The following is a 15,164-nucleotide window of genomic DNA, read 5'->3' on the forward strand; positions in this document are numbered from 1 at the left end:
CTGGAGCTCCTGCTGAGCGCCGACATCCTGGAGGACCTCAGCGTCGCGGGTCAGAGACACTCACCCACCCGACCCTCTCGGAGCTCTCGCTTAGTTAGGCCTTTCACACCGCCAGCCGCCAGGGCTCCGGTTCAGGCTCCGGCTCCGTTCTGGAGTCTCTGAACCTTGGTGCTTTCTGGCGAACCAGCCCACGTTTACACCTATTTAAAAGCAGAACCAGCGTTCCACCGTCCTCCGTCATCAACGGGGGGGGGGCGTTACTCAGGCGGAAGTAAACACAACCATATGAACGTGACATGTTGGCAAAATGTTCCGTGTGCAAAACGGCTTCAATCTGCACCATGCTGATCCACTCGACAGGCGATCTCAAAATGAGATTAGATTCAAATGTATTGTCATTATACAGCACAAGTACAATACACCATCCAACCAGAGTGGCTAAATAAATGCATAAATAATGTGTTTTTTTTATTTATTTTTTTAAAGCGTGTGTAACCGAGAGATTTGAACCCGTGACCATAGGATCCACAGTTCACACTCGTCAAGAGCCAATTGCGCAGTCGTTCCGTATTGACATTAATAAATAAGATGTCATGTTCTACAGTAGGACTACTATGATTCCCAATAAAACAAGTCATTAGAATAATATAAGTCTACTTTACTGGAACGATTCATTTTTGCACGTACGTGTGTGTGTTTGTGTGTGTCTGCGCTCACAGTCACACTGAGCCTGGCTCACTAAGCATATTTATTTCTGGAGCATTTATTTATCCACTCTGGTTGGATGGTGTATTGTACTTGTGCTGTATAATAATAATAATAATAATAACGATACATTTTAATCTAATCTCATTTTGAGATCCGTCACAAATCGCTTCATGTTGAATGGATCGATTGAGTGCAATGCCGAACGTCTGCTGTTCGCCGTTTTTCCGCTCGTCTTGACAGCCTAGAATATGACACGCCCACTGATGATGTCACACGGTTCGCAAGGGAAAAAAAACGCAACTATTTTTCTGTTCCAGCTGAGCTGAGCACCGACTTTCGTCACGTTCTGAACCAATTATTCCCCGTGTGAACGCGCCGGCCGGTTGGAGATTAGGTTCGGGAACCGGCACCGACATGGAGCCCTGCTGGTGTGAAAGGCCCCTATCGCAGCTCTCTCTCGCTCTCGCTCTCGCTCTCTCTGTCTCTATCTCTATCTCTACCTCTCTATCTCTCTATCTCTCTCTCTCTCTCTTCCCCCCCCCCCCCCCCCCCCCTTTTGTTATTTGCTTTTTTAGATGCAAAGCACCTCCATATCAACGTCACAAACGCACTCAGTCCTTCACTCACTGTGGAAGTTAAAACAGGTACTGGATGTAGTATTTCAGCAGCCTAGCAGGTGGTAATAAAACGGGTACTGATGTCCGTCCTTCAGTTCAGTTCAGTTATTTTTTATGTCTGGTTTTGGACACATAACAAGGGTCATTCCATAAATCTGCAACGTTTTACCAGCTGCTATTGCAGCATTGTCCAATTGTCCGAAAAAGGGCTACGGAGAAGCACTAGGCTTGTCGGGCCCTACCCCTGAAGACTTAGGTTTCGTTTTCTTTTACATTTAAATACATACATAGTACATACATATAGTACACATTACATTATAGTATACCTGCAGTATATAATAGTATATAGTACACAATAGTGTATACAACACATATATAATGTGATATGAGATATATAGTACATGATATATATAATATAGTACCATAATATAATAGTATATACTGCAAATATAGTTTAATATAATATACAAATTAATTATAATATGATTATATAATGTGATATGATATAACGTACAATACAGTATCATATGTATTTAAAAAATTAATATGCAATTAAAGCTCTTCCCTCGCGCCTCCCCCTCCCCCGTCCACAGAAAGCCACTATTCCCGCCACCAGGAGAAGAAGCTGCAGACCCTGGACCTGTGCCTCCGCCTGGACCGGCCCCCCCTCCCGCGGCCCCTGAGCGTGCCCGCCGCGGCCCTGGGGACCACCGTGACCCGAGACCCCGTGGACCCCGCGCTCTCCAGGACCCTGCGGCGCGTGGTGCAGGGCGTGCCGGGCGCCGTGCTGCAGGAGACGGTGATGGTGGAGCACGCCTACCTCGTAGGTGCGTTTCAGTTCCGGAGGGAGAAGCAGCCCGGGTCCTTCTCCCTTTGGGCCACGTGGCAAACGATAGGATCACAATACTGGGCTCCAGACTGAGGCTGAGACGATATGCCATTTGGAAGAAATATATATATATATATATTTAACTCTTTCACGCCCATACCCGAGTATAGTCGGGTTATCTCGCCAACGGTTGAGCGCCAGAAACCCGAGTATACTCGGGGTTTTGATCCTTTGATATTTTCCTTTGATCTGCGTTCTATATAGGGCTGTCCCACGACTAAGGATTTGGATAGTATAATATATATATTTTTTTTATCATTCCATTTGGGCTGTGGGGGGCAGGGCTTAATGTCTGAAGGAGTCGACTGAAGGCTTCTTGTCCTCTGCAAAAGCATGCAATTGGTCCACTGATGGATACATCTTGATATTTGTCTAGTCTAGTGTGTTCATTAGATGGTGAAATCCTCTTTCAGTGCCTCTGGGCCTGTTTTCTTAGGCAGTTAGCCTCTGGTATGCGTGCCATTAGCGTTAGCCACGCTTCTAGGCCTCTTTTCTTTTGGAAAGAATGATAAAAAATGTAAATTATAAAAAAAAAATATATATATTTTTTACTAAGAGGTTGGCAGTCGACTACGGCTCCTTTTGGCCGATTAATCGACTAATAGGGGTTAGCCCTAGTTCTATACAGTCACCCGGAGCCCTCTATGTGTCTATGATTCATCTACCTATGTTGGAATTGCAATGACGATCGAATATCACCAGGGGGCAGTATCGCCCACATTTTGAACTCTGAAAGAAATGGGTCAGGAGCTAGTGGCCGTGAATGAGTTAAACAACAAATGTCTGTTTATTTTGCAGCAATTCTTTGTCGTTGCCGCCATCTTTAGTGTTACAGATTTCCCCGTTCAAAACCACCACAGTGATCCTTCTCATGTTACAGTCTGGTCTCTGGATGTGATGGAGGAGTGCACTGCATATTGAATGCACCGTGCAGAGTTGCAATTCAACTGAATTTACATGTTTTAACTAAAACATGCCACAAGACCTAGTATTTTAGTATAAAGTATTAAAAAGTATATATATATATTTTTTTACACATGCAAAAAAATCGATAAGTGATGCCACTTACGGTTAACCGTCTGTAGTGTGGTAGTGAAAGGTTAACCTGTAGTGTGGTAGTGAAAGGTTAACCTTATGTAGTGTGGTAGTGAAAGGTTAACCGTATGTAGTGTGGTAGTGAAAGGGTTAACCGTATGTAGTGTGGTAGTGAAAGGGTTAACCGTATGTAATGTGGTAGTGAAAGGTTAACCGTATGTAGTGTGGTAGTGAAAGGGTTAACCGTATGTAGTGTGGTAGTGAAAGGGTTAACCGTATGTAGTGTGGTAGTGAAAGGTTAACCTGTAGTGTGGTAGTGAAATGTTAACCTTCTGTAGTGTGGCAGTGAAAGGGTTAACCTTCTGTAGTGTGGCAGTGAAAGGTTAACCTTCTGTAGTGTGGTATTGAAAGGTTAACCTTCTGTAGTGTGGTAGTGAAAGGGTTAACCTTCTGTAGTGTGGTAGTGAAAGGTTAACCTTCTGTAGTGTGGTAGTGAAAGGTTAACCTTCTGTAGTGTGGCAGTGAAAGGTTAACCTTCTGTAGTGTGGTAGTGAAAGGTTAACCGTCTGTAGTGTGGTGGTGAAAGGTTAACCTTCTGTAGTGTGGTAGTGAAAGGTTAACCGTCTGTAGTGTGGTGGTGAAAGGTTAACCTTCTGTAGTGTGGTAGTGAAAGGTTAACCAGTAGGATAGACTGGGCTAGGCGTCCAAATCGCTGCCTGTTTAAATGTCTCTTGTTTGTGTCCCGTTTCTCAGATGGCGTGATAACCACACCTCTAGCTGAGACGGAAGCCAGCGCTCCTTCTGCAGAGAACAGTCGAAGGTATTAATACATACATACTATAAAGACTACTACATACTAGTGTTGTCACGATACTGGAATTTCTAACTTCGATACGATACCTTGAAAAGTATCGATATTCTATACCATTTTCGATACCACGGGGAAAAGATTTTAATCTTAAAATGTAAATTTCTTTATACATTTTTTAATTTTTTTTTATAGCTTTTGTTGCTGGTCGATTCTCCTCACCTTCTCTCTGGTATTATAAGATAAGAGAAATATAACACTTTTAAAACCCTTTGTTTTAGGGCTGGGCGATATGGCCTAAAAAAATCGATTTTTTTTCTCTTGAAAACTAGAAATCATTCAAATAACCTTTGTTTTTATTTGACAAAGAAAGTATATCAAACCAAGATGAATTTCCCTATTGGGATTGAAGTGCAAACCTAACTTTCACCAATCTTCATAAAAAAATAAATAATAATAATAATATATATATAAAGGGTTACTCTTGATCAAACAAAGATGAATGTCCCTATTGGGATTAATAGTGCAATAACTTCCTTTTTCACCAAACTTCACTTAAAACAAATAAAAGGTGCCTCTTGATCATCAAACAAGAATGAATTTCCCTATTGGGATTAATAAAGTGCAAATCTAACTTTCACCAAACATCACTTTTTGTAAAATAAAAGGTGACTCTTAAAAAAAATATATATATATATTTATTTTTTTGAAAATCGATAGTGCAGAAAGTATCGATATTGTGGGGAAATTAGTATTGAAACTGTTTTAAATATTCAGAATCGATATGTATCAAAAAATCGATATTTTTGACAACACTACATACTATAAAGACTACTACTACATGCCTACTATGCTCTCTTCCCCGTGTTCTAGGATCGCAGCGATCTCCATGACGAGCTACGCTGTCTGTTACGGCACGACCCGCCCCCGTGGCCACCTGGCCATCAAGATCCGTCATCTGAAGGCCTTGGGATACACCCCGTTTCTGGTGAGTCACTACTTCAGTTACGTTTCCATGGCAACCAACCTCCTCGTCTTATGGATATTTTATTATACATATATATACAGCATTAGATTCCTTCCTCGCTCTTCTGTTTCAGTCGTTATTTGCGTGCTCTTGGTTTCATGTGTCCCTTGCTGGTGACACAAATCATTCTTAAACCATTAAAGCTATAATGCATAATTTTTTGTAAAGCTGGCATTTATTTTACACAAAACAACTGAGTGACAACAACCCTAACATCCCTCTCTCTCCTCTATAACCTAACATCCCTCTCTCCTCTATAACCTAACATCTCTCTCTCCTCTATAACCTAACATCTCTCTCTCCTCTAACCTAACATCTCTCTCTCCTCTATAACCTAACATCTCTCTCTCCTCTATAACCTAACATCTCTCTCTCTATAACCTAACATCTCTCTCTCTATAACCTAACATCTCGCTCTCTCTATAACCTAACATCTCTCTCTCCTCTATAACCTAACATCTCTCTCCTCTATAACCTAACATCTCTCTCTCCTCTATAACCTAACATCTCTCTCTCCTCTATAACCTAACATCTCTCTCCTCTATAACCTAACATCTCTCTCCTCTATAACCTAACATCTCTCTCTCCTCTATAACCTAACATCTCTCTCTCCTCTATAACCTAACATCTCTCTCTCCTCTATAACCTAACATCTCTCTCCTCTATAACCTAACATCCCTCTCTCTATAACCTAACATCCCTCTCTCTCCTCTATAACCTAACATCTCTCTCTCCTCTATAACCTAACATCCCTCTCTCCTCTATAACCTAACATCTCTCTCTCTATAACCTAACATCCCTCTCTCCTCTATAACCTAACATCTCTCTCTCCTCTATAACCAAACATCCCTCTCTCCTCTCTATAACCTAACATCTCTCTCTCCTCTATAACCTAACATCCCTCTCTCCTCTATAACCTAACATCTCTCTCCTCTATAACCTAACATCTCTCTCTCTCCTCTCTAACCTAACATCTCTCTCTATAACCTAACATCTCTCTCTCCTCTATAACCTAACATCCCTCTCTCCTCTATAACCTAACATCCCTCTCTCTCCTCTATAACCTAACATCTCTCTCTCTCCTCTATAACCTAACATCTCTCTCTCCTCTATAACCTAACATCCCTCTCTCTCTATAACCTAACATCTCTCTCCTCTATAACCTAACATCTCTCTCTCCTCTATAACCTAACATCCCTCTCTCCTCTATAACCTAACATCTCTCTCTCCTCTATAACCTAACATCCCTCTCTCTCTCTATAACCTAACATCTCTCTCCTCTATAACCTAACATCCCTCTCTCCTCTATAACCTAACATCTCTCTCCTCTATAACCTAACATCTCTCTCCTCTATAACCTAACATCTCTCTCTATCCTCTATAACCTAACATCTCTCTCTCTCTCCTCTCTCCTCTATAACCTAACATCCCTCTCTCCTCTATATCCTAACATCCCTCTCTCTCCTCTATAACCTAACATCTCTCACTCCTCTATAACCTAACATCTCTCTCTCCTCTATAACCTAACATCCCTCTCTCCTCTCTGTAACCTAACATCCCTCTCTCTCCTTGTTCCCCAGGTGATGGACACAGAGTTTGAGTCTCTGTCTGAGGAGGAGCGGACGGCGGAGCTCAGGAGAAGGATCTTTCCAGAATACAAAGGATCAAATGCAGAACCGCTAGCTGATTGATCAGGCAGGCTGTTTAACAGAACCGCTAGCTGATTGATCAGGCAGGCTGTTTAACAGAACCGCTAGCTGATTGATCAGGCAGGCTGTTTAACAGAACCGCTAGCTGATTGATCAGGCAGGCTGTTTAACAGAACCGCTAGCTAATTGATCAGGCAGGCTGTTTAACAGAACCGCTAGCTGATTGATCAGGCAGGCTGTTTAACAGAACCGCTAGCTGATTGATCAGGCAGGCTGTTTAACGGAACCGCTAGCTGATTGATCAGGCAGGCTGTTTAACAGAACCGCTAGCTGATTGATCAGGCAGGCTGTTTAACGGAACCGCTAGCTGATTGATCAGGCAGGCTGTTTAACGGAACCGCTAGCTGATTGATCAGGCAGGCTGTTTAACAGAACCGCTAGCTTATTGATCAGGCAGGCTGTTTAACGGAACCGCTAGCTAATTGATCAGGCAGGCTGTTTAACAGAACCGCTAGCTTATTGATCAGGCAGGCTGTTTAACGGAACCGCTAGCTGATTGATCAGGCAGGCTGTTTAACAGAACCGCTAGCTTATTGATCAGGCAGGCTGTTTAACAGAACCGCTAGCTGATTGATCAGGCAGGCTGTTTAACAGAACCGCTAGCTGATTGATCAGGCAGGCTGTTTAACAGAACCGCTAGCTGATTGATCAGGCAGGCTGTTTAACAGAACCGCTATCTGATTGATCAGGCAGGCTGTTTAACGGAACCGCTAGCTGATTGATCAGGCAGGCTGTTTAACAGAACCGCTAGCTGATTGATCAGGCAGGCTGTTTAACGGAACCGCTAGCTGATTGATCAGGCAAATTTGGAGTACTGAAAGTGTGATGGCGTTACAATGGAAAATAATTTTTATTTCTCTTCTTTTATCTTTAATTCTTGTGCACTCACAAGTACCCAAACCACACCCACCTGGCCAAGACAAACCACACCCACCTGGCCAAGACAAACCACACCCACCTGGCCAAGACGAACCACACCCACCTGACCAAGACAAACCACACCCACCTGACCAAGACAAACCACACCCACCTGACCAAGACAAACCACACCCACCTGGCCAAGACAAACCACACCCACCTGGCCAAGACAAACCACACCCACCTGACCAAGACGAACCACACCCACCTGGCCAAGACAAACCACACCCACCTGGCCAAGACGAACCACACCCACCTGGCCAAGACAAACCACACCCACCTGGCCAAGACGAACCACACCCACCTGACCAAGACAAACCACACCCACCTGGCCAAGACGAACCACACCCACCTGGCCAAGACAAACCACACCCCCCTGGCCAAGACAAACCACACCCACCTGGCCAAGACGAACCACACCCACCTGACTAAGACAAACCACACCCACCTGGCCAAGACAAACCACACCCACCTGGCCAAGACAAACCACACCCACCTGACCAAGACAAACCACACCCACCTGGCCAAGACAAACCACACCCACCTGGCCAAGACAAACCACACCCCCCTGACCAAGACAAACCTGTGCTGCTTAATAAAAAAAGAAATCATCAGTTCACATCCAACAGACCGATGCTGATTTAAAAAAATATAATACAATTAAATAAATAAAAATCACTGTCATCAGCTGATACCATGTGGTTACCGTCCAATATCGTGCATCCCAAGTCACAATATATACTTTTCATATTAGTCGATACTGATACTGATTTACCCAAGAGGACATACAGTAGTGGTGCAACCAGGGCTTGACATTAACACCCGCCAAATGCGGGTAGAATTCTGCAGTGGCGTGTAACTGTCACTCTACCAGCCACTTTGGCGGGTAGACCGTGCAGCGTCACCGTTTTAGAGTCGTAGTGAAGTCTCTCTCTCTCTCACTTGCGTCGCGCGTAATGACAGTGTCTCTCTCAACACAGTGTGCGCTTATTTGCGTCGCGCGTAATGACAGTCTGTCAAGTAGCCAAACTTTACACTACAAAATCGAACTGGATATTTCTTTTTTTTTAGATTTATTTTTTTTAGCTTTTATCGCTTTTTCATGGTCAGACATGACCGACAGATGAGGAGAGGATGAACGGGAGAAGAGGCGGGGAAGACATGCGACAAATGGAAGTCACCGGGAGTGGGAGGCGAACCCGGGACGGCCGCTTTGCGACGCAACGCGATACATGGTGCGCCACTAGAGCGCCCTATCGAACTGGATATTTGGATAGAGTGTGTGTGATTTTTGCCTGGTGAAAATGCTGAGTGGCGCTAGTGACTTTGGAAAACCACTAGCCACAGTGGCTGGTGAGCCTAAATGTTAATGTCAAGCCCTGGGTGCGACTATAAATGTGGACCCTGCATACGTTTGCACTACCAGTAGTACTGATGGGCAGGGTTCCCACAGTCATGAAAATCATGTCAAACGTTATGGAATTTGAAAATGTGTTTTTATTTTTATTTTTTTCAAGTCTGGAAAATGTTTTGGGAAATCATGCAATAGCCATAAACTCGTCGTGGACAATTTGAATCGTGTCCATACATTTGTCATTGTGTGTCTCATCATTTATATCATTGTGTATCATGTACATTTTAGAATAAAAATGTCAATGCTAAAATAGGTCAGCGACTGCTATTTCTTTCTTGCTAGCTCTCATACCAAGTTTAAAATGGCATAACGGTTAGCTCTCATAACGAGTTGAAAATGTCATAGCAGTGGGCGGCTGGGTGGCGCAGCGGACATTGCTCTTGTCACCAACGCACGAGACACCGGTATCGAATCCGGCTGTCGCCGTTGCCTCCGGCTTGGGCCGGCCGTCATACTAAGAGTTAGCGGGTGGGAAGTCGATGGGTGGTAATCTGGACGTTGTAAACAGCGACTCCTACAGGTTGGTTGGGGCGCCTGCACAGCAGAGACAGGAAAATGGCGGGGGCAGTGTGAGCCTCCCACACGTTACACCTCGCCAAATGAGAGTAAATGTCATAGCAGTTAGCTCTCATAACAAGTAAATGTCAGCAGTTAGCTCTCATAACAAGTAAATGTCAGCAGTTAGCTCTCATAACAAGTAAATGTCAGCAGTTAGCGCTCATAACAAGTAAATGTCAGCAGTTAGCGCTCATAACAAGTAAATGTCAGCAGTTAGCTCTCATAACAAGTAAATGTCAGCAGTTAGCTCTCATAACAAGTAAATGTCAGCAGTTAGCTCTCATAACAAGTAAATGTCAGCAGTTAGCTCTCATAACAAGTAAATGTCAGCAGTTAGCTCTCATAACAAGTAAATGTCAGCAGTTAGCTCTCATAACAAGTAAATGTCAGCAGTTAGCGCTCATAACAAGTAAATGTCAGCAGTTAGCGCTCATAACAAGTAAATGTCAGCAGTTAAAGTAAAGGTTGTTCAGTCATTACACTGCATAAATACAGTCATGTTTGTATGAAGTTATGGAGAAATTATTGGAAGGTTTGGGGATTTACTGGTGGAAATATGTGCGGGAACCCTGAAGTAAGACACAGAGGAATAGGATGGACCAGAATCTCCCAAGGTCTTCTTGGTATGTGTTGACTGGTGAACTATATATTATTCACCATGTGAATATGACTCATCTGTAATAAGAAGGATCCTGAAGGATTCTGGGAGTTGTTGTTTAGCCGTTTGTAGGCAGTAACTTGAGGAGATTTTCTTTTGTCCCTGAAACTAGTCAGTTCAGCTCTTGGGTTACCGTCCAAAACACCAACAGGCAAATATATACAGTACGTCAGGCACGTGCACACATGGAGCCCAAGGGGTGCTTGAGCACCTGCCTTTTTGAGCCTCGTAAAAAAAAAAGTGCCCTTTTTGAAAAAAAATATATATAATTTTGTTACGCATATAGATTGCCCTTCCAACTGAAAAATGTCAGGATAGAATAAAAATATTAGGTAAAGAGAGAGAGAGAGATGGGGGGCTCCAGTAGCTCACCTTTCGCGTCGAGGAATACCGTGCTGCGTCACGGATCTGGTTGACTCAGAGTTCGATTCCCGGACCCGCCGTCATTTGCCGAATGTCTTCCCCTGTTCTCCCTCCCGTTTCACCCTGCATCTGTCGGTCATGCTTGACCAGAAAAGCGATAAACGCAAAAAAATGAAAAAAAAAAATAAAGAGAGCCCCGTATTCCATTGCAGTTTGCACGGCCTCCTCAGCGTGCCTCTCCGCGGACCTATATATTTTATGCATAGCGTGGGTGGTGATGATGATGATGATGATAGAAACCGCTGTGGCGCATACAGTTGAATGCTGGTATTATACTCACTGAGGGACACGAAGAAGTCAAGTTTGATGGGATTTGGGAATCTCAAATACAAATCGGGATTGGAATAAAAAATGCATTTATATTAAACAATACAGAATATACAGCACTTCTTGGGGTCTGTAGGGTAAGCACTTATTCCCTCTCCCCTGAACATTTATGGAGATGTATGGGCCTTTTAAGTCAGTGATAAAAGTGTCTTTCAAGGATAAGTGAGCTCCTGCACTGATTATTATAGTTCAATATTCAATATTTGATCACCAAAACCCCCCAATTCAATATTTGATCACCAAAACCCCCCAAAAAGCATAAAAAGGGGCCCCCCCCCGCCCGAAAAGGGCCCTTAAAAATCGGGCTTGTGCGCTACGCACGCTCGGTTAAAACACACACAGGTATAGTGCCCTTTTCAGCCTTTGAGCAGCTGCCCCTCTAAAGTCCTGTGCACGTCCCTGAGTGGGTGTGTATCTGTTAGTGGCTTGATGTGATGGAAATTAGTCAGAAGGATTATGACAAACATCTGTATCTCCAGTATGCACCCTCCCAAGTGATGATGTTTGGAGGGCGTGGAGGAGATGTATTATAGGACACGAGTGTCAGTCAGCTTCCTCATGGTTGCATTGATCCATTGGTGGACTGTTTCCAACATGGTGGACTTGATCACCTGCAGTGATGTAGACATCCTTGTCATCTGGGAACTGTCCATCTGTTAACAACTTATTTGACAGGAATGAGAAAATGTCTTGTTACACCTGGCGCAACTAACTCCTCGTCAACAGAAATATCTCTACTTGACGTGTATTGTGTCTAGCACAATAAAAGCTTTCCCATAGAGCTCTGCATGATGTTTGAAGTGCTGCATTCTCAGCTTATTTGCTGTCTTCTTCTGTGTTTTCTTCTCATGGAACAACAGTAAGTTATTTCGCTTGATCGGTGCTGTCAGAAGTCTGTCATTTGATTCAAGCACTCTTCCTGAAATTGTTGTACTGCTCTTGTCCCGTAGACTCGAGTTGATGGACAGATAGGGCAGCAGCCGCAGACTCACACACCTTATTGTCTAATGTAACCAGGTCTTTACTGCCCTCCTCAAAGGGATTCCCATTGCTCAGCAACACCTCAATCAGGTCTTTGGCATGGCGTTGACGTTGGTGCTGAGATACAGATCCTTTCTTTTGATGAGGATGTTCTTCACAATCAACTGTTGTTTACAGTTCTCATATCTAACTCTAGTTCTCCACATATTTATTGTCTCATTACGTGAAATATCATATAAGATACTGTATGCTCCAATCATGTTTATTTTATTTTTATTCAATTACTCATTCATAAAAACCTAGGTATAGGCACCAACATCACCATTCTAGGTTTAATAGAATAAAAGTTATGAAGCGTATTTCGAAATAAATACAGAAATTGCAGCCATCTTTGATTTTTGGCATACCAGAATATTCAAAACATCAATATCTGAACTCCAGTTGATTCCTCACACAGTATAACTTAAAATAGCAATACAAAATTATATTACACAGCAATTGTGTGAACATTAAGACATTTTTAAAGAATTCATGATTTCGATTGTGGCCATTTTGGATACATTTTTATTAAATTCAACTGGTTCCTTGACACTCAAGCCAAAATTGTTCTATAGATCCTTATCTTCAAACTAGACAATTCCGCGCGGGGGAAATTGTGAAAGTGTGGGTGACGCCTGTGCACCGCCGGCCAACGGGGGAGAGGGTCTCTCGCGAGTCTCTATGACAAACGGTTCAAAGGATACAAAAAGGGGGCGTGGCCTAAGGATCGGGGGAGTGGTCAACATAGACCAATCAAAGAGGATATCCCTACTGAGTGCAATGACACAACCCGCAACACTATTACACTATTACACACTATTACACTATTACACACTATTACACTATTACACACTATTACACTATTACACACTATTACACTATTACACACTATTACACTATTACACACTATTACACTATTACACACTATTACACTATTACACTATTACACTATTACACACTATTACACTATTACACTATTACACACTATTACACTATTACACACTATTACACACTATTACACTATTACACTATTACACACTATTACACACTATTACACTATTACACTATTACACACTATTACACTATTACACACTATTACACCGAGTACAATGGCACAATCCGCAAGTCTCTACGACAAACGGTTCAAGAGATACACTGAGGGGGTGTGGCCTAAGGGGGCGTGGTCTAAGGATCGGGGGAGTGGTCAACATCGACCAATGAAAGGTGGTCAACATCGACCAATGGCACAATCCGCAAGTCTCTACGACAAACGGTTCAAGAGATACACTGAGGGGGTGTGGCCTAAGGGGGCGTGGTCTAAGGATCGGGGGAGTGGTCAACATCGACCAATGAAAGGTGGTCAACAGGGGGAGTGGTCAACATCGACCAATGAAAGGTGGTCAACATCGACCAATGGCACAATCCGCAAGTCTCTACGACAAACGGTTCAAGAGATACACTGAGGGGGTGTGGCCTAAGGGGGCGTGGTCTAAGGATCGGGGAGTGGTCAACATCGACCAATGAAAGGTGGTCAACATGGACCAATGAAAAATGAAAGAGGATATCCCTACTGAGTACAATGACACAACCCACAAGACAGAGGGCGCTGTCAGCAATTCAGTACTGCAACACAGTGATGGCCAATGATGGGTTAAGTGGATGATGTCATTGGCAGCTCAGCCACGAGCCACACAGCTGAACCAATCATGAGTGAGCCATGAGCCACACAGGTGAAGCAATCACTATGACTTGCATATTTTCTATCCAATGCATTTCTATGGAGGCAGATGCATGACTGCATTGTCACGTTGATTAAAAGAAAACTATAAGAGATGAAGCGTTGTGACGCGCACATGAGCACTACAACGAGTAGGCGAAGGGTTGTGCGCGATATTGTGGCATTCGTGCGATATTGTGGCACTCCTTCGGCGATCGGAACAGAAGGCTAAAAAATAGTGTGAAAAATGTGATTTCTAGAGGGCGATTGCATGGCGGTCAATGGGGAGGAGAACCTTCAAACAAATGGTCGTCAGTTGAGATAGAAATGTCCAATTCCATTTATTTTTCTTTTGTGAGCGGGATGACAGCCGTGTCATCGTTTTGATGTGTTTGTTTTATTTCTACGTCCAAAATTGAGATCACACTCGCAATTCACCCAAGGTAGGGGGAAAAAGATTATTTCAGCTGCTACACTCTAAAATGCAATGCATTCCCAATGGGACCGACATTTTACCGTTTAAAGTCGATTCGTAGCCAGACGGTGCGGTGAAACTTTTACGGGTTCGAGACCGCAGTTGCCATAGGCAAGCCGCTCGTTTTGATACCTTTCACGTGTATGGTGCGCGAACGCTTACGTGTTGCAAAGTGTTCAAAGTGTTTGAAACTCTAAATTGCACTGTATTTCCGAAATTTTACCGTTTAAAGTCGATTCGTAGCCAGACGGTGCGGTGAAACTTTACGAGTTCGGAGACCGGTGTTGCCATAGGCAAGCCGCTCGTTTTGATACCTTTCACGTGTATGGGGCGCGAACGCTTACGTGTTGCAAAGTGTTTGCAAAATCGGTGGAATAAATAAATAAATAAATAAAAAGAGTATGGATATGTATAGTGTGGGTGGCAACCTGGCTTCGCCAGGTCACCCACACTAATAAAAAGAGTATGGATTTGTATAGTGTGGGTGGCAACCTGGCGACACACTATTACACTATTACACACTATTACACTATTACACTATTACACACTATTACACACTATTACACTATTACACACTATTACACTATTACACACTATTACACTATTACACACTATTACACTATTACACACTATAACACTATTACACTATTACACTATTACACACTATTACACTATTACACTATTACACACTATTACACTATTACACACTATTACACTATTACACACTATTACACTATTACACTATTACACTATTACACACTATTACACTATTACACACTATTACACTATTACACTATTACACACTATTACACTATTACACACTATTACACTATTACACACTATTACACTATTACACACTAT

The 15,164-nt window shown here is 43.1% G+C and overlaps 1 protein-coding gene across 1 annotated transcript in view; it reads left to right on the top strand.

Moving 5' to 3' along the window:
* fastkd2 (FAST kinase domains 2) overlaps positions 1 to 7,670 on the top strand; it is a 26,730-nt gene extending 19,060 nt beyond the window's left edge. Inside the window, exons 9-13 of the mRNA XM_084317714.1 lie at positions 1 to 49; positions 1,919 to 2,152; positions 4,003 to 4,069; positions 4,931 to 5,045; positions 6,665 to 7,670. The exon at positions 1 to 49 is cut by the window's left edge and continues 115 nt beyond it. Of these exons, the coding sequence (XP_084173840.1) occupies positions 1 to 49; positions 1,919 to 2,152; positions 4,003 to 4,069; positions 4,931 to 5,045; positions 6,665 to 6,775 (576 nt within the window). The 3' untranslated portion in view covers positions 6,776 to 7,670. The remainder of the gene's footprint in view (positions 50 to 1,918; positions 2,153 to 4,002; positions 4,070 to 4,930; positions 5,046 to 6,664) is intronic.
* The last annotated feature ends 7,494 nt before the right edge of the window (positions 7,671 to 15,164 follow it).

The sequence above is a fragment of the Notolepis coatsorum genome (genome assembly GCF_963971535.1).
Source record: "Notolepis coatsorum genome assembly, chromosome: 1".
Lineage (NCBI taxonomy): Eukaryota > Metazoa > Chordata > Actinopteri > Aulopiformes > Paralepididae > Notolepis > Notolepis coatsorum.